Consider the following 24,072-nt stretch of genomic DNA (forward strand, 5'->3'; position numbering starts at 1 on the left):
AATACTTACAGCGTTCACCAACTATTTAGAAGAACCTAAGTTAGAATGAATTAAAAGTCATAAGAAGTGGAAAAAATGTTATTGTTGGAAATCAAGTGAACAGATACTTGTTTACATTAAAGAAAAAATCCACAATTTAAAATAAAGAGATGAATTCCCAGATACACTGATAATACTTACGTTGTATGAATTCCTGTGAGGTTACCTAGACTTTGACGTGTGTCACCGAAAGAATAATACTTAGCTCCTACCTGTAACAAGTTCTGTGTTTTGGAAGTTCATATTTGGTTACTTCTGTTAAAAATACGCAAGACAGCCAGACTCTGCCCTTAAACTCTCATTGAACAGTTACCACTTACTAGGAGTAAGAGTAGCAGAACTGGCCTATCCTGAACTGCAGTAACCGAACCACTGCAGCGCGCTGCCACGCAGCGACACGCCAGGCACATCCAAAGCCTGGATTCCAGTGATAGTTGCTCCAGAGCAACCTGGGAAGCTTTGCAGAGGGATTTTGCCTGGCTTAGTCAGTATAGGTCAAATACTCTTTGGATGATACGAGTAGTGCAGCTGAGGACAGCCTGAGCGATTCCTGGCATGGGTCTTGGCTGGCTCACGGGTGTGTTAACTGGTCAGTGCATTGGTTTTTACTGGGAGGAGGCCTCCATAGCACTGACATCATTCATAACGGAGCTGGTGGTGCCAGTTCTAGCCTGCGGTCAGCTCCTGTCCAAGTCCCACAGAGTTTTATGCCAAGGATTTTCAGGGCAGTAAGGCCTGGTTCTGGTCCGGTTGCAGCTGCGTGGTGCCTGTGGGAGCCTGTGCGGCTGCGGCCCGGGCTGAGCACCGGAGCTGTGCTCTGCCTGGCCCCGAGAAGCTGCCTTACACAAATCAGCCTTTTGAACAAGTGCCCTAGACTGGGTACGACTGACGTTACGATGCATGTCAGAGGCTTTAGTGAGGTACTTAATTTATCAGGACCAAAAGGTATATTTAAGGATCAAAACATAATGGAAGGCTCTTTTTCACTTTCCCTATTACAAAAGATTAACAAGATCAGTGGAACCGTGTCAGTGGTGCGTATGGTGCTTTTATGGAGAGATGCAAATCCTACCTGTGTTGAAAAGTTTATTTTTTCTTGTTCAGCACAGCGAATGCACTTCATGACTGAAGACTTAAATAAATGTGGCAGAGTTATGATGTGTGTATAGAGTGCGGGCTGTTCTGTCTGTATGTGTCTCTACTTATCCAGCTTATAAATGTGGCTATGCAATGAACGGAATGAAAGAATTCATAATGCAGCAATTAACATAGTAGAAACTGTTTGTTTAGTGAAGTCTTTTTATAGCTGTTAAAATAACACACTAAAATATACAAACGCTAGTTTAATAAGGCAAAATAAAATCATTAGCCTGATTTAGGGCTGGATTCTGCCACCATTACGCATGCTAAGTGGTGCTTTACTCACGAACTGCTTCCTGCTTGGCGAGGTGGCTGCAGAGCCGGGCCCCCAGGGAGCAAATACTCTCCCGAGAGAGTTGGGGTGAGCGACTGGTGCTGATGGGCCTAACTCCAATCCCGCAGTGACGTGCCAGGCTTAGAGTTACAACAGCAGGGTTATATCAGAGCCTAAATTTCCCCAGACATTGGTCCTCTAGTCATTGCTGTTTGACTGCGCCCTTCTCCTCCTCTTCCTCCTCCCCCAGGACGCGAGGGGAGGCTTAGCCACGCTGATGCCAGACCATAGTGGCTCTTGCTTACTAGAGAGTTTTTTAAAACAAGAAAAGACATTGGCTTCTGTGCCTGGGATTAGCATTTCCAATTTCTGTCTAACTGCTAACTTATATATGGGCAATATTTTCTCTATAAATTAAAAAAATACGTATCAAAGTCTCTCTATATTTTTTTTTCCGTAAAATTATGTCTCAGTCACTCCAAAGTGTCTTAAGCACGGGCATGGGCAACAGAGGGAAGGGAAAAACCCACAGGATCTCATATCCTTACCATGAATTATTTGCAGTATTTCAGAAATAATAGGTACTTTATATTATAGTGTATTTTGTTACCTGTTGCTTCAGTGGACTTTAACTGATAGTAACAGAGAACGGTAAACATAATCATCCTTGCATTTGTTACAACTACAAAATGTGTTATGTATCTAGTTTTGCTTTTTAGGGGTAGTATTAAAAAATCCTTCCAGAACTTTGTTATACTGATTCTTCATGGTGGATGATAGTGTTCTTTCTGGATTATTGACTTTTAAAAATACATGTTGATACTATATATACCAGCTCTGATCTATTGCAAAAATAGATACTCTAGCCTGAACAGCAAAATATGCAGTATTAAATCTAGGTAATAGATCCTGCAGTTCCTTCAGGTGCTTAATAGTTAATGAGTGTAATATCCTTCAGAAGCGCTGCGAAGCGAGCGTACAGCTCAGAAAACTCCTATGGCATGCCAGGATCAAAGTTAAACGGCAGGGACACAGGGTTGGGGGCGCGGGGGTGGATGAACCCGATACCTCGAGCTTGACCCGTTCTCCCTCCTGGGCGGCGTTACCTGACGGTCCCGGTCGCCGAGCGCTGAGCGAGGTGTTTGGGGCTGGCAGGCCTTGAGACCTCCCTCCGGGCTCGCGGGCGCGTCTCGTGGCTGACCGCGGCGGCTCTCGTGGGGCGCTGCGTCCCCGTCGCTGGAGGAAGGCTTGGAGTCCCTGCGCGGTCGGGCGGCCGGGCAGCAGTTCGGCCCGTTGCCTTTCACTCCGGTCGCAGCTGAAGGGTTGAACTGGGGCAAGAGCCCTCGTGAAGGCCCGGACCGGTGCTGTCTGCCCTGCGTCGGCTCCGCGGGAGCTCACGCGACACCCTGCGCGGAGGCTGCCGCAAGTCATCGGCTGCGTGATAAAAACTACGGAAACGTGGAAAACGCTACGGTACAAATCCAGCGGTGCTGTCGGCTCCTGGCACCACCGCAGCGTCGGGGCGCGGGCGGGAGATGCGGCCCCCGCGGCGGCCCCGGCCTCGCCTCCGCTCCTCTTTCCTGGAAATTACTTTGTTGTGATAGGAGAAGTGACAGAAACTTCTTAGCCACCTGGGTGACAGTGTTGGGTCTGGACACATTTTAGTCTTCCCGGCACCTCTGCTCCAGTTTGCAGTGTTTTCGCGTGTGCAAAAGCAGGTCACAGAATTTCTCCTACCCGCCTTGAACAAACGCGGAAGAGATGAGCAACCCGCTCGCGCTGCGCAGCGGCGTGGCGGACACAGCGGCTCCCTTCTGCACCTCCCCTGAAATTAGAGGAAAAAAAGACGCGTGTTAGTGACAGTTTTCTAAAGTGCGCATTCCCTGCTGATTTGACATTGGGCAGGAAAAATGTCTACACAATCAATTTTTAATAAGTGTAAACAGCTGAATTATGAATGACAAAAATATCACTGAACAGTTAAATATTAATCGCGTAATTATTTAAATTAATGCTTTCGGCGCGATGGGGTGGTGAGGAGCTCTGCCGAGGGGGTGTCGCGCAGCGGCCGGAGCCCGCGCTCCGGGGCCGGCCCCGCCGCAGCGCCGCGCTCCCGCGGGAGCGAGGTCGGTCCTCCCGGCGGGGGACGGGGAGCTGGCCTCACCGGGGCGCACGGGTGGAAACCGCTGCCTGCAGGTGCTTAAGTACAGCACGTTGCGTCCTCCCCCGTCCCAGGAACTAGGAGAAGAATTCGCTGGCGATCTTGACCTTGCGGTTGGCTGCCTGCGCTGTTTGTTTTTAATCAAATAAAAGGAGATCTTAATATCATAGTGAAGTCAGAATAAAGCTAGAAACTTGCCCCTTGGCATTTTGGCTGAACATTATTGAAAATGTAAGAGCCTGCACCAAAACAAAAGCACAAAGGCGCTGCAGCAACGCGATCAACAGGTCGTCTTGTGAAAAGGTCGGGAGGAGCCGCGGAGAGCGCCCGGCGCGGGCGCGAGTTACGGGGCAGGCCCGGGGCTGGAGGCCGGGTGCTGCTACGCGGGGCCGCGGGCAGCTGCGGTGCCACGCAGGAGGGGGACCGCGGCCGAGGGGAGCCCCGCGCCGGGGGTCGGAGCTGAAGGGCGCTGGGAGCGCTCCGCACGCCGGCGGCGGCCGGGCGAGCTCGAGATCCTGAGGCCTTTAACGGTTTCGGCTGGTCCTGCCATGATACACACTCTGCCTGGAAATTAAATCTGGGACAAAAGCTTTGAAAGCGTTTATAAAGTACAAAGTGAAGTGTCTCGTGCAACAGGTGGGAATACCGGAGAAGCGTTCATTGCTCGGACTTACCCGTCTACGTAGGATATAAGTTTAGCTCTTCTTTTTTTTTTGCCTTCCACCTCTTATTTTCCTGAAATTGTTACAGGCAGCCCCGGAAGCATCGTGCCTGCCCGGCATAAGCAAGTGGTTTCTCCTGAAGATGGTGTAACCTAATTTCCCCACCAGAAGGGCGCTGGCACCACGACCGCTCGTAGAAGCGGCCATCCTCCGGGGTGAGCAGTGCCCGCGGAGCTGCAGGGCTGCAAGCTCGCGCCGCACGGGGAGAGCTGGGAGGCAGCGGAGCTCCCCCAGCGCCTGCCCCTCGGTATCTCGTTTCTGAGTGGACACCGCAAAATCTGCGCAGTACAAAACCGTGCCCATCCCCTCACCCTGGGCTGACTTCGTCCGCTCTCCAGCGTGCGCGAACGCTGCGGGTCCCGGCTGTGGTACCCTGTGAGACACTGCGAGCCAGAATGTCGTAGCCCATGGGACCTCTTCAGTGCGCGTGACTTCCCGCTGCGGCAGGTACACGTCTGTCTGCTTCCAGCCACAGTCCGCTCCTGCACAAGACAAAAAGGTTTCCATAATTTCTAGACAGCATGCAGGCTCTTGTTTCTCTGAATTTCCCTAAATCCCTAATATTTGCTATGTTATTTCCTTAACAGTCTGTACACATCTTGCTTCCCAACTTCCATAAGCTGCATTTTGTTCCATCCAACCTGAGACCTGTCCATGGAGCAACTCAGCATCAGTTGGAGGTTTTCCATGCTCTTTTTCTTGGCTTTGCATCCCACGATGCCTGTCATGCGGAGTTTGCATTAGAAGCTGTGTGCTTCTGTCTTGCAGAGTTCACTTTGTGCTCTCAAGGTGTTGCACGTGCCAACAGGTAGAGGGTTTATGCTGGTGAGAAGAGGGAAGCAGGAACACCTTGTGCATGCAGGGTTACAGCATACTGCACTGAAGTTTGTTCTTAGAACACAGCAGCCTCCTAAACTGTCAAATAAATCCTTAAACTATTGATCAGTGTTTTGGGGGTGACAGTTAAGTCTTTCAACACTCTGCGAGTTTCTTTCCCCAGCAGTAATTTTGCTGGTGAAGAAACACAGCTCAGGGCACTCCACAAAGGCCTCAAAATTTGTGTTTTGTTTTCATTACCAAAAAAAATACCCGGGTACTTTAAAGAACAGCCCATCACGATTTTGTATCCTGTGTTCCCTGCACCCTTTCTTTGCTGCCAGCCTTTCCGCCAAAGCACCGCGGAGCTGAGCCGCAGCCCCTGCGCTGCTTTTGCAAGCCTCACAGCGAAAGGCCTGCGAAGGGGAGGAGGTTTACGACACAGCCCAGCTTGTTTAGGTGTAAGGTGAGTTCTCAAAACTTTCAATACCCAGACAAATTTACTCAGTAAATGTATGGCACTGAATATTAAGTTGCTGTATCAGAGTTACCTCTGTTTTCCGTCCAGCTCAGAACAGCACACAAGCTCCTGTACATGTCAAGGGAAACAAATTAACTGTCTGGTTCCTGGACTAAAATTTAACACTGTACAAAGCAATACATTTAGCCGTCTCGGGCAAATAGCCCTAAAATAACAGTGGAAAGGAAAATAATGAATTACTGGAGGCTCACTGAACCCTGGGATTATATAAATTAAATGTTGCAATGTGAACTGGATTGTTTTTTCTGATACAGTTGAAAGGCTAGAGGTTGAAAAAAAAGCAGTAAATGTATTATAATTAGGGTTTGGGGAGCATTTGGTTATTCTCATAAGTGAATCAGACCAGCTGAATACTGAATAACAGAGACACGAGGGAAGGAGAGCAGGCAGGGGAACGTGGAGCTTGCACGAGAGAGCAGAAGGCTTTTAAGCTGAATTCAGCGGGGGGTTGCTAAGTCCAGTTGCAGTTAATATCTCGAAAACTAATTCAGAAATAAGTGGCACGTTAATTAAATTTGTAAGTAAACTAGAAAGCGAGAAGACGAGGCCGAGGCACCGCTGCCCTGCAGGAGCCGGCGCCCGGCCCCGCGGCGGCGCGCGCCTCGCGCGGCCCTGCGGCACGCTGCCGGCACTGGGTCGCGGCGCGGCCGACGCCGACGCGCGCGCCGGGCGGGAGGCAGGCGGAGGGGCGCCGCGCGGCTGCGCCGGGGAGGACGCTCGGCGGCAACCCAGCGGCTGCGGAGCGGTCCCTGTGGGAAAGGACGGCATCCGCCTTGGCAGGGGCGCGTAAAAGCCGGCTCGGGAGCGCCAGCCGCTCGCAGTCGGGAACAAAGCTGCGCCGTCGGAGACGGACCCAATTACTTAATAGGTCGTTGCTGTCTGTCTCCCGCGATCTTCCTTTCAAGAACGTAGACTCAGCTGGGTGGTTTCTCATGGGAAGACAAAGCGCTGAGAAACGAGGCAGTCGCTGGGGAGGGAGGGGAGGGCCGGGTCCAGCCAGGCACGTGCCCGCTCTGCGTTCCCCAGCGCGCGCGAGGGCTCCCGGCCGCCGCGGCGCTTCGCTCCCGTTGACGCCTGCCCGGGCGGCGTCCTGGTTTCACGCGTCTCTTGCTCTTCTTGGCTCGTGAAAGGCCTGCCCCGCTGCCTCCGTCTGCGCGGGCGGGCGGTCCCGCGGGGAGCGCTGCGCGCGCCCGCGCCCGCTGTCGGTTGCTAGCGCGGTGCGGCGTCCAGCCCCAGACGCGCCGTCTCCCGGCACGGCGGGGCCCGGCGGGGCCCGGGCGCCTCGTCCCGGCGCGCAGGGATCGCTCCGCTGAGGCAGGCGCGCTTCGACGGCCTTCGATCGAGACGACAGCCAAGCTGGGGGGAAGGCTCGCGGCCAGCAGCCCGTTCCCAAGAGCAGCACAGGTCTCCGCGGGCTCCGCCGGGCGCGCAGACGCGCCTGGCGGTGCACGGTCGTACCAGCGTCGCTGCGCCGGCCGCGGGGCGGGAATCTCCCGGGCGCCGTGCCCGGCTCGGCCACGGGCCTGGCACGCGCCCTCGCTCCGGGCGGGGGGAGCCGGGCTCGAGAGCAGTCGCGGGGCTCTCGCTGCCGACGCACGCGCCCGCGGCGGCACGCGTGCACGCGCCGGTCCGGCGTATTTCTCACCCGGTTAAGATACCGCGTTACCTTGTGCACCCCGAATTGAGGTAACTGAATTGGCTGGAGGTTTTTAAACCCTAAGGATGCAATGAGATTTTGTCTCTTTTGCCCATTTCTTTTTCTTTTCTTTTTCAGAATAAGTCGTCTGTTTAATGGCACAGAGCCTATTGTCTTGGACAGTCTAAAACAACATTATTTCATTGATCGAGATGGCGAAATTTTCAGATATATATTAAGTTTCCTAAGGACATCTAAACTACTGCTCCCAGATGACTTTAAGGTAAGGAAAGCCATAGTCTGCAATTCTTTTTTTTTTTTTTTCTTCTGTCATTTTGGTGCAGGTATCTGTGCTTGACCTAAACACACTTAACTAAATGTTGCTGTTTATTGTTAGGATTTTTAGAACTTGTGTATTACACTGGAGATGCTATTATTTAATAAATGGACCAATGGTTGTCATGGATACCATAAAAAGTTAAATGATTAAGCTTACGGCTAAGTCAGTTTTTCTAAACTAATTGTATTTTCTCACATTTTTAGCTTATTTATCAGGGTATAACAACAATTAAGAAGCAACACCAGCAAGTAGCACTTACCAGGGTTTAATATTCAGAATCTAAAAGAAATGTTTTAAATTTGATGGTCAGAGGAATTAAGTTGTATTTCTTGCTGGTATCAAAGCAAAACACACAGAAACAAACCCGTGAGGACTTGTTAGGTATAACCAATGAAGATATTTTTGTCTCAAGCAGTGATCTTTAACACAATTCATGAATATCAGAATATTCTTGAGAAATGGAAGTTACTGAGGAAATTCTAAGGAATAATACATGATTTCTGTCAAATAACGGCAATGGGTTGCCTTGAAACCTTGGTTGTTTAAACGCTGTCCTTCTAGATTTGTTTGTTTGGCTTTGCGCATATGAAACTTGCAGCGTTGCCATCCTTATGCATGAAAATTAGAAGACAAAAGTATCCAAGCTGTAGATGACAAGATTAAACGAAAGAACTAAGTCCAGGATGAGTAGTGAACACATTGTAAGGATTATGGGGATCCTCTCAGGAGACATGGAATATTGCTGGAAACAGAAGTTCCCGCGTGGTCTAGTGCGATTTCATTTTCCGTGTTGCGCTAGGCAGGCCAGGTAATTTGGCCAGTCGTTACTGAGTCATCCCGAACTGGTGGTTACTGTGGTGGCTTCAGCCTTGGCGTGCAGTTGATCTTCAGCCTGCAAACCAGTTCTCAGCCATTTTTGCCTAAGCAGTGAGTATAATCACGTTTGACCCAGGCATCACAGAGCTGGTGGTTAAAATTAAAGGGATTGTTGTGTGCTGCCCCAGAAGGCACTGTGGGCTGGGAGGGAAGGTCTCGTCCCAAGGCAGGGAGAAATTTTGGCTTCCACAGGCAGCACTGAAGCTCCAGTCCAAGGGCTGTCCTGAGGACTGGTCTTTCTGGAGCGTGGCGGGCAGGCTGGGGAGGCAATCGCGCATGCGGGGTGTCGGGAAGCAGAGCAGAAGGGATGGATGTGAGAAAAGATACGTATGGAGAATTAGGAGACAACGTGCTGGTGGGAGTGAAGGTAAAGACCAGGACGTTCCTGGGGGTTGTAAGGAACAAGTAAAGGCAAGGGTGAATGGAGAAATAACATTAAAATGCCAGAGAGACGCTTTTAGTGGCAATGTTTTGGACAGTCTGGTGAGACCAGAAGGAACGAGAAGAAGGTCTGCTAGCGACGTAGTTGGAGGTGATTGTGCCCTCGGCTGGCAGCAGGAGGGTGGATTTCAGAGGTGCTGTAAAACAAACCCAGCAGGATTTGCCAGAGCCCCAAGGAGAGGAGGTCGGTGGATGCCAGCAACTTGTCTGCACAGCGAGCTGCTGGCAGGGCGCAGAGAGAGGCTGCCTTGGTGCTCACACCCGGTCCATTGCTCCAGACCATCTTTTTGCATAGGGTTAACTGTATTTTATTTAGTTCCTCCCTGAGAGAGCTTTAGAGCAAACCCCAGGCTAATGAGGGCTCAAGAACAAAGTGAAGTATTGCTAGGTAGGGAGTAACTAAGTAAAAATGCATAGAAGAATGCGCTGCAAAGCTGTATTAAAACTGCACTGTAAACGGATTTGACTTCACAGAAATCTTGTAATTTTACCAGCATGATTAAAGTGACAGAAGACAATAATCAAAGGCTGCAAATGGAATCAGCTGGTGTTTCTAAATGCAAAACACTATTTAAGGTATAAAACCTGACAGGTTTTCCAGTGAGACTTGCATTAAATGTTCTTTATGTCAAACAAAGCATTATCAAGTGTTTTGAATATTTATTAGTTTTTTACCCCTTAATTTAATCAGCAGTTTATTAGCCTCAAGGTTTAGCCAAGTTGCTTTTCAACTTGAATTGCTGTTCAGATGGTTATTTTGGAAAGTTTGAATGTTAGTACCACACCAATGTTATTGTGTTTGCTATTTAAGTGTTGTTTTGAGACTAAGTTAACACTGAAAGGCAGAGAAAATGGGGTATGTGTTCCTAGGCTAGTGATTCTTTATTATCAAGTCTGAGTGGTGTTTTTACAGTGAATATTAATTACTCCTCGAATTACTAATAAGCCAGAACTTGAAAGTCTTTGGTATCTGACAGGTCTCCCTCCTGAGAGCAATACCCTAATAGGTCATAAAAGTTTCCTGGGTTTTGTGGGTTTTCAGCCACATGAAGTATGATGTGAAATTACCATGAGCTGTTTGGCTCCGCTGTCCCTTGCACCCAGTCCGTGCTGCGCCAAGGCGATGGCGAGCAGCAGGGGAGGTTGTCCTCTACCTTCATTTCCCCCATCAGAGGTGTTTTCCCCCGGGTTTTTTTGACCAGCATTTGTCCCCTTCACTTTCATTACAGATCTTCAAGCAAAATCAGGACCATACTGCACATCATAGCTACTTATCTGATACAGTTTTAAAATTAATATGGCTGCATCTAATACTGGGTGCTCTCAACCTTACCTTAACAGATGGCCTGGTAGTAGAAGCGAGCAACTTTCTCTCATAGCCAGGAGTCAGATCTTCACAGCACTAACATATAGAAGAAATGTTGAGTCACGAGGAGAGCTTGATGCTTTGCAGAAACAAAGCCTAACAAGTGAAAAATGGGAAGATAGAGCTGTTTTGTCCAATTCAGGAGTCAGTTTTAGGTACCAAAATAAAGCACCACGTCAGTACTGAGGGAACAGCATCAGGGTCACGTGAGGCATAGTTTTACATATTCTCTTGGCCCCCTCTTAGTCTGTAGTTAGCAGTTCAGTACTGACCTGCTGTCATGGACTTCCTCACAGCAGCGCAGCCTGCCATGCAATCCTGCTTCCTCTTCCTCGCCAGGAAGACGCAGTCAGTCCTAGGGTGACTGCAAAATTTAGCTGATATGAACTCCACCAAAAAAAAAAAAAAAACTTTTCTACTAAATCACGAGCAGATTTGTGAAAGCTAAAAATCTGTGTCTTTGAAAGACTTGCTGATATTTCCTCTGAAAACTAAATGTTGTCCAGCAGCTGAGGATGGAGAGGAGGCTGTGTGTGCATCCCTCAGTCTTTCTGCTCCCATTGCAGGTGATCTGGCAGCACTTACCTCGTTCATGTTAGAGATACAAGCCTCGTGCCGTGGTTGTGGCTTCGTGTGCTGTAACGGAGGGAGTCAGGAACCCGGGGCTGCAGTCTTGCTCTGGCATACAGGCAGGCACATGGGTGCACAGACACACTTGCTAAGTATCTGATCGTTGTTGAGAGCGTGAAACAGAATACGAGTGCAGGTGCCATCGCTGGAGACCTTCTGCGGTACTTCACAGCAGAGCGCGGGGCCAGGCTGGCCATCTCCCCTTTTACTATAGCGGGGAGCAGCCCTCAGGAGCAGGGCCCCTGGCTATAGGAGTCACCCGCTGAGCTCCCTGATCAAACATGAGCACTGTGTCAGCTGCCATACGCAGTGCCTGACTCCGGCTGTGCTGCCACGAGGTGCTGCCCTAAGAGGTTGGTCGGTAGGGACATGATCCCTAGAAGAAACAGGCAACACCTCGGTAGTTCTGCAGAGCAAGGAGCTGCTGGGAACTATGCAAAATGTGCGCTGGGACGCTGCCTGCTGCTCAGCAAATGCACTGAGAAAGAGGGCCCTTCATCCGCACGCATTTATCACTGCATCCCTGGGAGAGAAGCGAGAGCAGGCTGCTCTGAGGCTGAGTTTCAGGAGAACAGCACACAGTTGACACTGTGCTAGGCGGATGCCCTGGTAGCTACTCCTGTCAGTGAAATGTGCCTCTTTTGGACAGGTGTAGGAAGACTCATGTCCGCATCTACCTTTGGTAACCCACCAAAGTGACCAGCGTGGAAATACTTCTCTTAACTTCTGTGGCACCTCCCTGGCAAGGGTCCCTTATGGGTTAATTTTTTTTATACTTGATATTTTGTTGTAAGCATTTGCAAGTCAGGGTGGGATTTCGTATGTAATGTGCAAGGGTGGAAATATCTATGTCAGTATTACCTGGACATCTCAAGCGTAGCATAGACAATCCAGAGTTGGGCATCACTGTCAGTCGCAGTCGCAGACGCACAGTACTCAGAATGGTTTATAAAGCCTGGCAAGAAAAAGCAGTGTATTTAAAAGTGTATTGAGTTCATCATCACACCCAGCACAGATTTTACAGAGAATCAGACTCCCATGCTTTGAGCCGTTCATGGTGTTTTTGTTAGCAGTTTTGAAAAATCCCCATTCCTTCCTAAATAGATTGTCAAATACCTCAGTGATGCTGGGGTCACTCAGTGCAGAAATGCCAGATCTGCAGTTACAGGAGTTAAACCAAAGTCAGTGCTGTGGAGCGGTCCATGATGGCAGGAGACAGTCTGGGTAACACACAGTCAGTGGAGTGTAGTTTCACAGAATGCTTTCCAAGACTGTCAGTGGTAGACAGCAACACATTTTCTCTAGCCATTCTTAGGAGAAGACCCTTCTCTATCCCATCTGCTCTTTCAGAGAAAAAAATTCGCTGTATTGCCACTGTCTGATAACAGGCAAACTCTCGTTTTCGACCCAGCAGCCGGAAACACTGAATCCTCCTGGGAACAGTTGTGGAAGAGCTGTTTCACTTGAAAATTGGTTGTTGCCTTGTCACAAAAAGGACATTAGAATAAAAATTTTATCTTGTTTATTTTAGGACAAATGATGGTTACACCAGATGGTTATTACTGAGAGTTGGATTTAATGCTAACTAATAGATGGCTGTGGAAGAGGAAGAGATAGTGTGATCATGATTTTGTTTGGTTTATGGCATTTTTGTTTTGGCCTGGAGGTGTTAGACCATTGAACTACTGCAATTCAGAATACTGTTAACCTAGCCTAAAGCCTGGTGAAGTTGGTTGAAAAAAACTGTCATTGAATTAATGGGCTTTACATCTTACCTTAGGAATGTCATACCTCCGTTCACTTTCAGAAATGAAGGACTGATTTTTATATGGCTGTACCATCTCTCCTAGGTTTTACTGCTGAGTTCTCTTAGCATGTAGTCAATTGATTCACCTTTACACATAATATGTTCTTTTATGGTGACCATGAATGCAAATATTCCAAAACTAGATTCTCAGGACATGCAGGAAACCATGGCAGACTTTCTATTGACTTCAGTAAGCATTGGATGCTTCTGTTCACTCTACAGTATTACAGCTGTAATATATGGTGGACTGTGTTGCTCCTGTGTCCCCTATGAAGGAAAATTCAGAAAGTTGGAGGGTAGGGAGGGTGTTTTTGTTGTTGTTGTTGTTGTTGTTGTTTGTTTGTTTGTTTTTTAATTTGGGCCACTAACCTCTATAGGTTTCAACTTATATTTTGCTCCGTAACCAAGGTACTTCACAAGTATAGAGAGAGAAGCAATAACAGTTTAGTAGAGAGTGCTAATAAAAAAAAGAAAAAAAAAGAAAAAAAAGAAAACCTCCATCAGTGCTCATTTCAGAAGTGTGTCACCGTGGAGCAGAGTGAGCAGTTGTCCTCAGCTTAGACTAGTGGGCAGGGAATGAGGCGTTGGAGCTAGTCTCTTACCTGGAACAGATAATGCAGCTGGTCTCCATGGCTCTTCCAGCAGGCTAGTTCCTACCTCGAGTTTGCTGCATTTCTGCATCGTTTCTTTTTAATGTTCTGGTTTGCTTTTCCTGGATGCATTTGCTGCCCTCATTTCTTCTTGACTTCTCTTATGACTCTTCTGTTGCATTCTCCAGTCCTTTCTTCTCCTCTAGTGGTGTGCATATTGTCCCAATCCTAGAAGACATCAGAGATGCAAAGGATCAGATGTCCCTTTTGTAATGCGATAACCTTGCTAGTGTCATTGTTAATATTCATATATCTCTAGGCTGTAGGCAGCCCTGAGGTGAACAAGCACCTTTCCACTACCAGCAGTGGGTCTGTAATGCCAAATTCGAACTGCTAACTGCTTTGGTTCAATAATATCATGCAGTAGCAGATTTTACAGGTTAATTCCATGCTGTTGTGAAAGTAGCACCTTTTTTGCCCTATATATTCAATGGTCTTAGGTTGTCCTTTTACCTAGGGTTCTAGAGCTGAGGCACTGCATTTATCCTTCATGTAATTTTTGATGCCCATTTCTTGATCACTTCTGTCATTCTTTCCAGCCTAAATGATTCCAGAAATTTCACTGTAGTGATTATTCATTTCCCTGAAACCAAACTGCAGGTCTGCATGAACGGGTGCTGGGGCACTACTTCTGCTGCTCCTTTTACTTTCAGGAACCTGAGGGAAGCAGTGAGGCAGGTGAAAGCAAACCAGTCCTATGTGTTTCTCAGGCTCTGATTTCTCTGGCACAGCACATGCACTGATGGGCACTGATGCTTGTTTGAGTTTGGGGGCTAATGCCACCCTTTTTCTCAAGTGTTCAAGCTGAGGTGGGAAAATCCATTGGAAATTTGAGGAAAGGTTATTAATGAGCCTGTGCAGAAGACATCTTTATCAATTAACTGAGAATTCAGTCAAATTGGAAATTTGAATTGCCCAAGGACCCAAGTTAGGTTGCAGATGAATGTCTGGAAAGAACTGTTTCTTAGAAGCTGTTGGAGTACACAGCTGGGCTCCCAGCCACTGGTACGGTCATTCTGTTAGTCAAATTTGCCAGGCTCCAAAATATGTTTAAGCACAAGAACATTATGAAAACACAAGGGAATTTCTGCAGCTGAGCTTCTGCAGTTGATATTCAAACTCAGCAAAGACAGAGAAGAAGCAGGAATTTGGATAGGCATCTCTATCTCATAACATCAATGGGAGAAGTGACAACAAAGCCCATGATCTTCTGTTGTAAGATCTATGCCAAGAGTGAAGATTAAGGCTCAGGACATCTTCTCTTTCAGCAGCAGGCTTTGCTTATTGCAACCAGTTATTTTCACTTCTTAATCCAAAAGTAAAACCTTCTGGCTTTGAGCTTGTGGGATAATAAATGAAAGAATAATTCAGTGCAATGGGAACTTCATGGTCAGCTCAAATAAATTCAACACTAACAGAGTGTGGTTTTCTGTGTAGGTGTAAGACAAAGATGAAGTATGTGGATACCTGTTGCCTTTGCACTTGCTGACAATACATAAGCCTAAGTAGGTCAAACAGGCACAATGCTAATTTTTAAAAGAGAACTATAAGCATTTCTAGTTTCTCTCTCTTCTCTCTCTCTCTCTCTCTTTTTTTTTCCAGGACTTTAATCTTTTATATGAAGAAGCAAAGTATTACCAGCTGCAGCCAATGATTAAGGAACTTGAGCGATGGAAACAAGAGAAAGAACAAAGGAAACATTTCCAGCCTTGTGACTGCTTGGTTGTAAGAGTGACTCCAGATCTGGGGGAAAGAATTGCATTGAGCGGGGAGAAAGCTTTAATAGAGGAGATCTTCCCTGAGACTGGGGATGTCATGTGCAACTCTGTAAACGCAGGTTGGAACCAAGACCCTACCCATGTTATTAGGTTTCCTTTGAACGGATACTGCCGGTTGAATTCGGTGCAGGTAATGGCCTTTCAATGCTCTCTCATGTAGATGCTGGGATTTTTTTTTCTCTTTTTTTTTGTATTTTGTGTTCAATTATATGCAAATTATTTGCTTCTACCCAATTACCTTCAGTTCTTATACTGCAAGGAGACATTTTCTGCCTGGTGAGATCACAGTCTTTCAGATTTTCCTAAGTCTAAGCAGAAAAATAGATTTAGATTTTGTGTATGTTAGTGCCATGCTGGTCTCATAATGGTGTTATACTGATAAATGCTAATTTTTTCATCAATGTATAGCCTGCAGCAGTTTTTTTTCCTCCAAAGTGCCTCCAGGAAGAAAGAGAGAGTTCCAAAAACTACAAAAAAAAATCTCCACACCATTTTATAGAAAATGCAACAATGTGTAAATGCATAATTTATGTCTCACTCATAATTAAATGATGGTGCCTGCGGGATGGACTTAAAAAAATTGATCTCTGCACTTTTTTTTTTCAAAAGGATGTTCTATAAAAATTGCCCAGAGTATTTTAAACAAAATGTATTTCATTTTATACTCAGAGTTTTGACATTAGGTTTAAAATTAAACATACGAAACAAAGGAAGATACCTGGACTGATAGGTGGATGGAAGCAGAAATAAATACGTAACTTGTGTTTAGTCAGCCTTATGGGCAAGAAATGGCATTTCACAAGGAATCACAACCACTGTGGCCAAAGTTTTGCCATTGTAGCTGTCCTTGGGCTGAGTAGAAAGAACTATGTTGATGATGCTGTTAACTTGTGCCATAATTAACCAGGATAAAATTCAGAGCTCTTGTTTTTTGCATGTATGCCTTTAAAATATTTTACAAAGAATACATGTATTAGGGAAGGTGAGACCTTCCGACCCATAGGGAAATATTTCCAAAGTTACTATCACCTACAGAGGTGCTAACTGGGAAGTGACTAAGCTGTCTTGATGAACTTCCGTGTGGGTAAAGAGCCGCAGGAGAGCCCATGTGATGGCCTGGCCAGACTGGTTCAGGAGGAGGCATTAGCAGGGGGGTATGGACTTGCTTACTGTGCCTGTTTACTCTATTTACTGTGCAATTGAACCAAGTCTCCCTCCATCTCTCAAGCTGCCAGCTGAGAACATGTCTAGGAGTCCCCCTGCTACCAGGATGGGCAAATGTGGCAAATATTCTGCTAACCCACATTTGACACCAGCAGCTTCTTCCTTGGGAGAGCGTTCACTGACCCACTGTATGCTAATAAAAAGCTTTTCTTTGAAATCATTCTAAAAAACAGCTATTCTCAGGGAATATTTGGTTCAAGATTCAGGACTCCCAAGTATTTTGTTTGGTTAACTTACCAATCCGATGCCTGTAGTTAATTCTGCAGAGTCCTTAGCAGTTTCACATTTGGCAAGGTTTAGAGAGGGCTGCCCCCAAAAATAGAAGGCTGGAGGTGGGTCACACAGATCCCCTTGCGGAGGGTCGGAATAGTGATGAATTCGCCATTGTATGGGAGAAGAGAGCAGCTGCAGTTTAGCTAAGATAAGTAGGTAGAAGATCGTGTTCATATTTCAGTACCTCTCCATGGGATATGTTTAGATGTGTTGAAGAAATTAGAATAACTGAAACAAAAAAGGGTCAATGCCAGCCACTGCCAGGCACAGGACTGCAGGCAGGCAGGCAGAGCACTGGATGCACAAGTGGCTTAGCATTTGATGTGTTTTACTCCACAGCAGTGTATTAGTAGGAAATGTGTGCTCGTAGTAAAGGCTGAATACTAGTTATTTTAATACTCACTCGTGTCTTGAGTCCAGTCAGAATTCAGTTAAAATTCAGCCAGTATCAAAGAGCCTCTTTGTATTGGGTCATGTTGTGAAATTTTTTATGCCAAAGTAGTCTACAGTCTAAATAATTTTACTAAATTACAGTAATAGAAAGTGTTGGTGAACGCTTTCTGGAAGATGACATATTTCTGAGATCAAAGCCTGATGAAATCAACAGCTAAGTATCATTGGCTCTGATGGACTGTGGTCAGCACACAGGCATTGCACTTCCCCTTCCCAATATTTTTTGGCAAAACCATAGTAAGTCAGAAGTTGGAAGTACAATGATGTTAATGAAGAGACCAGATAGATCAGAAGGTTTAGCAATTGGGAGAGTGGAGTCGTTTCTAAAGAAGCTCAGAGAGTGACTTGATGAGAGTACTTGCTTTTTACTGAAATAATTCACTTTTGTCCTTGGTGCTCTGCTAAGTATGCTGGGTATTACAACTGCAGAATACATTCTTTGAGTCTCTTAAAAATGAAATGCTTTGTGTTAGGAACAATACATGTAAAACAAAGAATGTCAACTTATAGTGGGTGGTGGCAGCCAAAGAAATAGCAGCCCTCAGTCAATGCCCATTTGTAATTTCACATAGGTGTAGAGTTTTCTGAACATTTAACTTTTTTTTTTTTAACTCCTCACAACAGGTCTGGTGAGATACATGACTATACCTAGAGAAAATTTTGTGACATTTGTTTATGTTGAACATTCTTTGTAAATAAGACTGTATTCGTTAATATTCTGTGAAACTTAAATGCATTAAATGAAAGTATCATGTTTCCATTTGGAAAACCTTCCAACAAAATAAGAGTCCATATCTCCATGTGGTTAGAATAGTGGAAGACAGAGTATATTAAATCTGAGCATAAATCCACTATTTAATATTGTGGATGTGTCTCTCCCTATACATAGAAGAATCACAGCTGAGATTCATTTATTTTTTGGCATATTCTCTTTGGAATTTTACAGAAAAATAGCTCTGATTTTATTCAGAGAGACACTTACTAGTAAGTGTCTCTATCTATATGTTACTTTTGAAAAAAGTAGTGTGCATAGGGCCAAATTCACCAAATGGGCTTTAGAACTGTTCTGTTCAACATGCCATTTGGTGTCCTGCACGCACAGGCGACAGGAGTACAAGCAAACGCGTAGTGTACCTGGAGGCAGCCTTTAGGAGGCTTCGCCATAGAGCTGGGCACGACTTCGTTCAAGTTAGGCTTCGAACTCTGCAGTGTTTAAACACCTCAGCATTGTTTACAGGATTTGACTCGTTTTGCTTCTCGCTCAGAAAATTGATGATACCTAGGTTTTTAACACTAGATTATAGCCTGCAGTATAGTCCTTCGAGCAGAGAGGTAGGAAAAATGAACTGCTTTGTTCAGAGCGCGGTGCTCCGAGGGTGCGACGTCTGCCCGCGCCGCGCGGTCTCCGGGAGCCGGCTCCGTAAAGGAAAGCCCTGTGTTACCATGCAGCCTTCCACAGCTCTGAAGGGCACCCCAGTGCTTGCTTCGTCTTACAAGCAAATTGATTTTTAAAAAGGTTTTAGCAACGTTTTGAAGTCTTGTCTCTCTAAGATTTTACCTGTTAGTCCTGTGTTTCTCTATCCAGTTAAATGGCAGAAGCCTCCTTTGCCATGGCTGGGTTGACTCTCATCTTCATCTTGCGTACTCTGAGAACAAGGACCCACAACAAATAAATACGTTAGCGCCTGTGAAACAGCAGTTTGATGATGTCTGACTCCTCCTTCCTGATCAAACTCCTGCCCTCCTCTCTGAGTAGGAGCAAGCATTAGTAAAACAGTGTTATAGGGCCTGTGCCTGTCACCCCATCGCTGTCCTTAAGGCTGCATAGAGCCCGGATAAATAATGGAGGTTTAAGCTTTTCTCCTTTCTTCTTTTTTTAATATATTTTGATAACCCACTCCCCTTCCTTCTTTTAATCTCTCCAGGTTTATTTTCCTTCTGTATACTGGGGTGTTTTTTTCCCTTGCAGTTCTACAGCTTTCTTACAGTCTAAGCTATATAAAAATCAGGGCAAAAGTCAGTGAGATTTTGCAAATGTAACTTATGAGAACATAAGTCACTTTTTGTCTCAAGGCAGGCAGAACTCCTAGGACAAGCTGATGCAGAGCAGATTTTGCATGGCTTAGGCAAAGCTCTGTGAGAGCATTTATTTTTATTTGCCTGTCCTTAGGAGCAAGTACAAGTTTTTAGTTACCACTAAAAATCCAAACCACTGATTGAAATGAAGATGGCTAACACACAAGACTTCAAAGGAAGGTTTCCATAGATTAAAAATAGAAAATGTTATTGTGCATTACATTGCACTACAATACTACCTTGGATACAATTTTCCTTTTCATATCCATCTGTTACCTTTAGTAAAGACCACAAACTGCTGTTTTTGGAAGAAGCAAAGCCAACATTGAGTCGAAAGAAACAGTGCACTAAAAAAAATGCACCCTGGCATTAACGTGGGTCTGCACATGCAGGGGCCAGGGCAGAGGCCTGGTGTGCAGATCTTTAACATGTGGCATTGCTTTTAGTCACCCTCTAGCAACCAGCTTGTGCCTTGAAGCATACGATTTTTAAGTACTACTGCAGTAGGTGTAACTGCTGATGTGCTCTACCGAGTCATCCACGGTAAAAGCAAAAAAGAAATCAAATTCATTCTCTAACATAAACCCATGAGGAAGAAAGGATGAGTTTTTGCCTGCTAAAATTGGGTGTATTGCTTACACACATATGTAAGTTGAGTGAACAGTTTTTAAATAGTTAAGTGCCTATAGTCATGGATTGCAGATGACTCTATCCTGAAAGGATATCAGTGATAGTAAAATCACCAAGCTCAGGCAGGTTCACTATTCAGTGTAGTAGTCCCATGTGATACAGCAACAGAAGTGGTATTTCAGCGAGACTGTTAGGTGCTCTTAGAGTTTGCTTACTATTGTTGACATTTATCAGTAGAGAAAAATGCAGAAAGCATTTCCTTGCCTGTAACATAACTATTGGGACAGTTGATTTAATCATTCAAGTTACAGGCACCGTTCTGATTTTGCTGTTACATGCTGCAGCTTTATTAGCGTTGATCTGTGGATTAGCTCAGTGCTACGCGACAGGGGCCTCTGGAGGGGGTCTGGCTGCAGGAGTATTGGATGCAGATTTCCTATGTGGGTGTGAAGATTGCTGTTACTTAGCCAATCTTAAAATGTACGGCTGGTTAAGCTCTGCCACATATAACCAGTTTACCCCACTAGGCAACGTGGAATATAATAGCAACAGAGCTTTGCCAAACTGCCTACCCATTGGTAATACATAGGAGTCACCTAAGCTCCCAAAGGCGTATAAGAAAGTGCCTCAGTATCTTTTCTCATTCTGATGCTGTCCCATACCCCCCAGTAGACCCAGTGCTACTGCCCTGAACTTACCAGAGCCCCTAGCAGGAGGAAGCAAGCATGGCATCTCCTTCAAGTGGGTCTTAAATTCCATATTTGCTTTTTGTTGAAAGCGGAACTGGCATTTGCTCACGCCGAATGCTGTGCAAAGTCTGCGTGCTTCCTACTCTGCTGGGGGAAACCGCGCCGACACGCTCACCCGCGTGCAAGCATGGCCCCTGTTGTATTGCCGAGATCAGCATCCTTGGGTGACGCATGTGTGACAGTCACAGAAATTAAAGTTGCCTCTGGGCTCCTTAAAGTCATGCATCTGTTGCTCAAACTTTTCTTTAGGGGGAGGAAGAGAAAATATATTTGAGTAATGCAAATTAACCTCTTTCCTGGGCCAGTTCGTTTGCTTATTGTCCCTGTTGCGGTTCCTGTGCGATGCCTGCCGTGCACTTTTGAAAACAGTGCACCTGTCCAGCAGGGAAGAATCGCAGCAATGATTTTTGTGAAGACCTAATGAAAGTGTCAGTCAGATTTTTCATATATTTACATCTGCTAAGGAACATTTCAGAAATGTTTTCAGCCCCTTTCTGTTCGTATTAATAATGAATACGGTCACTTTTTATTATGACTTAAACCTAGTGTTGCTTTCCAGTAAGAGATAGCATCGATATCACTGCAGTCCAGTATTTTACTATATAATGTACTAAGCTGCTCTGTAGACTGCTTATTTCTGTGATTAATTTTTGTTTTCTGCAGAGGTTTGCTGTGAGCAAGACTTTAATCACAGTGTAGTCATTTAAGAATAAGTTATAGAATTATAGCTGAATAATATTCATTTTATGAGGACTCAAAAGACCAAATCCATCATTTAGATTCAGTTGCTTTTATCACTACAATTTGCTAAATACTAATCTGATCTTTTTTTTCCACGTTGTAGGTGCTTGAAAGATTATTTCAGAAGGGATTTAATGTGGCAGCTTCATGTGGCGGTGGGGTGGATTCCTCTCAGTTCAGCGAATATGTGCTGTGTCGCGAGGACAGACGACCACAACCGACTCCAACGATCAGAATAAAACAGGAGCCCCTGGACTAGAACCTACCGTACTCCTTTGTAACCGTAGAAGTGTTTATATAGTCCCTTATGTGAAACACTAAGGATTTGCAAAACAGTATTAGCAAACAGATTTTGACTTTATGTTGCCAATTAGTGGTATTCTGAAACTACCTGTCACATAGCCAGCCATGAAATGCATTCGGAAAACCAGTTGTCCGTTTTTCACGATGAAATTGCTGAGCGTGCTCAGCACACCAGGCTTTGTGGGAACGTACTTGCAGCTCAACAGCTGTGGTGGTGGCAAAGGCAAAGCTTCGATGAAATCCTGACCCGAGCCAGGACTTGTGCAGAAAGACCAATTAAAGCAATTTGAATTTAGCAGGAGGAGAGCCGATTCTGACAGCCTTTCCAGCGACAGTCTGCCCCCACAACCGCTGCTGACCACAGGGAAGTGGGGGCCACCCAAAGGAAGAGGAGACACTAAAAACTGCACCGAGCATCTTCCCTGACTGCACACCTTTCATATCAAATGTGCTTTACACCTCCATACATTGCATTACACTTCCGTGATTGTACTCATTCATGCTAGCAAATGGCTTATTTTTATACAACATTTCCAACTGAAATATCTCTCAATGGACAGAATCCAGAATCAGAAAAGGACCGATTTATAGTCAACTGGTGCTCAGTACTTTAAAAAAGAAACAAAACAAACAAACAAAAAAAAGCAACAAAAATTTGACAAGGCCAGCTATGGCCAGTACTTGCAAAAGTAGGGATCCGGAAGCACAAAATAAAAGTCCGTCTACCATCATCCAAGGGCCACATACCTAACATGGAGCCGTAGTTCTCTTAAAGCCAGTCTTGTTTTGATTCAGAAATTGTAAGCTTTTCATCATCTAAGAAGCGTGGTTCTGCTAAGCAAGCTCCGCTACCCTTTGTTACTCACTTACTAACCGTGTTGTAGGCCCACGTTTAGGAGGAAATGTTAAGAATTGTGGACAACCCTACTCTTTATGGGTCTGGTATTTTTGCAAAAAGCTGTTAAAACCCTCTCCCTTCCATTGTCTGGTGAAAGCAGGCCACGCTTTTGTTTAGATTGTTTTTCCTCTATTATTTTAAACTAGTATTAAAATACTGATTCTGTAGCAGCTGCCCTCTATCTGTGTAATTTTCTCTTTAAAGAAGCCTGATGTCTGCAGGTTACTGTTCCTTTGGTGAATCAGTATTGACTCTTCTGACTTGCAGGGCTTCCTAACTCAGGAGACAGCACCACATTTGCAGGTGCAAGGTATAAATAGCATTCTGCTAAATCCTGTTTATTGCTGTTTAGCATGATTGGGTCCTCAATAACTAACTCATGTGTTAATCACAATTTAGTTTCTCCCACCTTAATTTATAGAATACTGTTGTAGATGATGAATTTTAATTAAACTCTTTTTTTAGATTCATACATATGGCCACATTGAACAAGGCACAGAGTATTAAACGGTCAGCAATTCTTTAACGCTAAATGATTACAGTCGGGCAAAAATAAAAATCCAAGTTTAAGATTAGTACTTTGAAAAGTGATGAGCCGTACTGAATATCCAAGGTACAGTCTACACAGAGGTCTAATTTTTGGAGAAGTGCTGGAAACCTGCCTTAGAAAGTCAGACCTCTGCAGGTTTGCTTATCTTGGATACCCAAATTACAAATATCTCATGAAAATTTTTAGCCTGTTTGTATTAGGCTGCTAATTTAGCAGAACAGTTGAGCAAATCTGTCTACTTTAAAAGAGTTGTAAAGTTATTTTATTTTGTGGTTTTATACTTGTATGACACTCTAAAGTTGCTAGGTATTGCCATATTTGAGTATATGGCACAGCATTCACCTTTGTATGTAAGATATCTGTAGAATTGTATATTATACATTTAATATTGTAAAAAACTTAACGTATAATTGTCATGTATTTGTGTATGAACATTTCTTATACAGTACTTCATGCCATAAACATTTCTGTAAAGTAAAGGATCAAAAATAAGCAAGTAGGGTGGAACACTCACTGTATCTTCCATGGTGTCTGGGAGAGGCGAGAAGTTTTGGTTGCGTCTCCTCTGGCCTGCTCCAGTCAGCTCAATGTAGCCATGTCTTATGAGGAAGGAAAAAAGAAGAAGATTTATTTATTACTTTCGTACATTGAGTTCACTTTCAGTTCAAAATATCCTCAAAATAATCTATTCAGCTGCTTGGTTTTATCCTACGTGCGCTGTGTCCCACGCCCCGGGACAGGGAGGTGAGGCTGAGTGCTCGTCCGGCCGCGGGGCTGCTCCGCTCGTTACTCTCGGCCAGGGCAGAGAGGCACTTGGCTGATGAACGCGTCACCTTTATGCTAAAAATACGGGCCAGCTTCTGGGTTCGTACCCAGACGAAACCTCCGCGGCGTCAGCCGGGGCTGCTGCCTGCGAGCGGCGCCCGCAGCATCTCCTGCGAGCGGGTTCGTACCCAGG

The 24,072-nt window shown here is 45.5% G+C and overlaps 1 protein-coding gene across 5 annotated transcripts in view; it reads left to right on the forward strand.

Annotated features, from left to right (window-relative positions):
* Nucleotides 1–24,072, forward strand: part of KCTD15 (potassium channel tetramerization domain containing 15) — a 44,858-nt gene that overhangs the window by 19,886 nt on the left and 900 nt on the right. For 2 of the 5 annotated variants that reach the window (XM_062586185.1, XM_062586184.1), the window contains exons 3-5: nucleotides 7,468–7,612; nucleotides 15,042–15,347; nucleotides 21,467–23,530. In XM_062586185.1, the coding sequence (XP_062442169.1) occupies nucleotides 7,468–7,612; nucleotides 15,042–15,347; nucleotides 21,467–21,622 (607 nt within the window). In that variant the 3' untranslated portion in view covers nucleotides 21,623–23,530. Of the gene's footprint in view, nucleotides 1–7,467; nucleotides 7,613–15,041; nucleotides 15,348–21,466; nucleotides 24,060–24,072 lie in introns of those variants that run through there. The other 3 variants (XM_062586180.1, XM_062586182.1, XM_062586183.1) reach the window with 3 other exon arrangements.

This window comes from Rhea pennata, chromosome 13, assembly GCF_028389875.1.
Source record: "Rhea pennata isolate bPtePen1 chromosome 13, bPtePen1.pri, whole genome shotgun sequence".
In the NCBI taxonomy this organism is placed as follows: domain Eukaryota; kingdom Metazoa; phylum Chordata; class Aves; order Rheiformes; family Rheidae; genus Rhea; species Rhea pennata.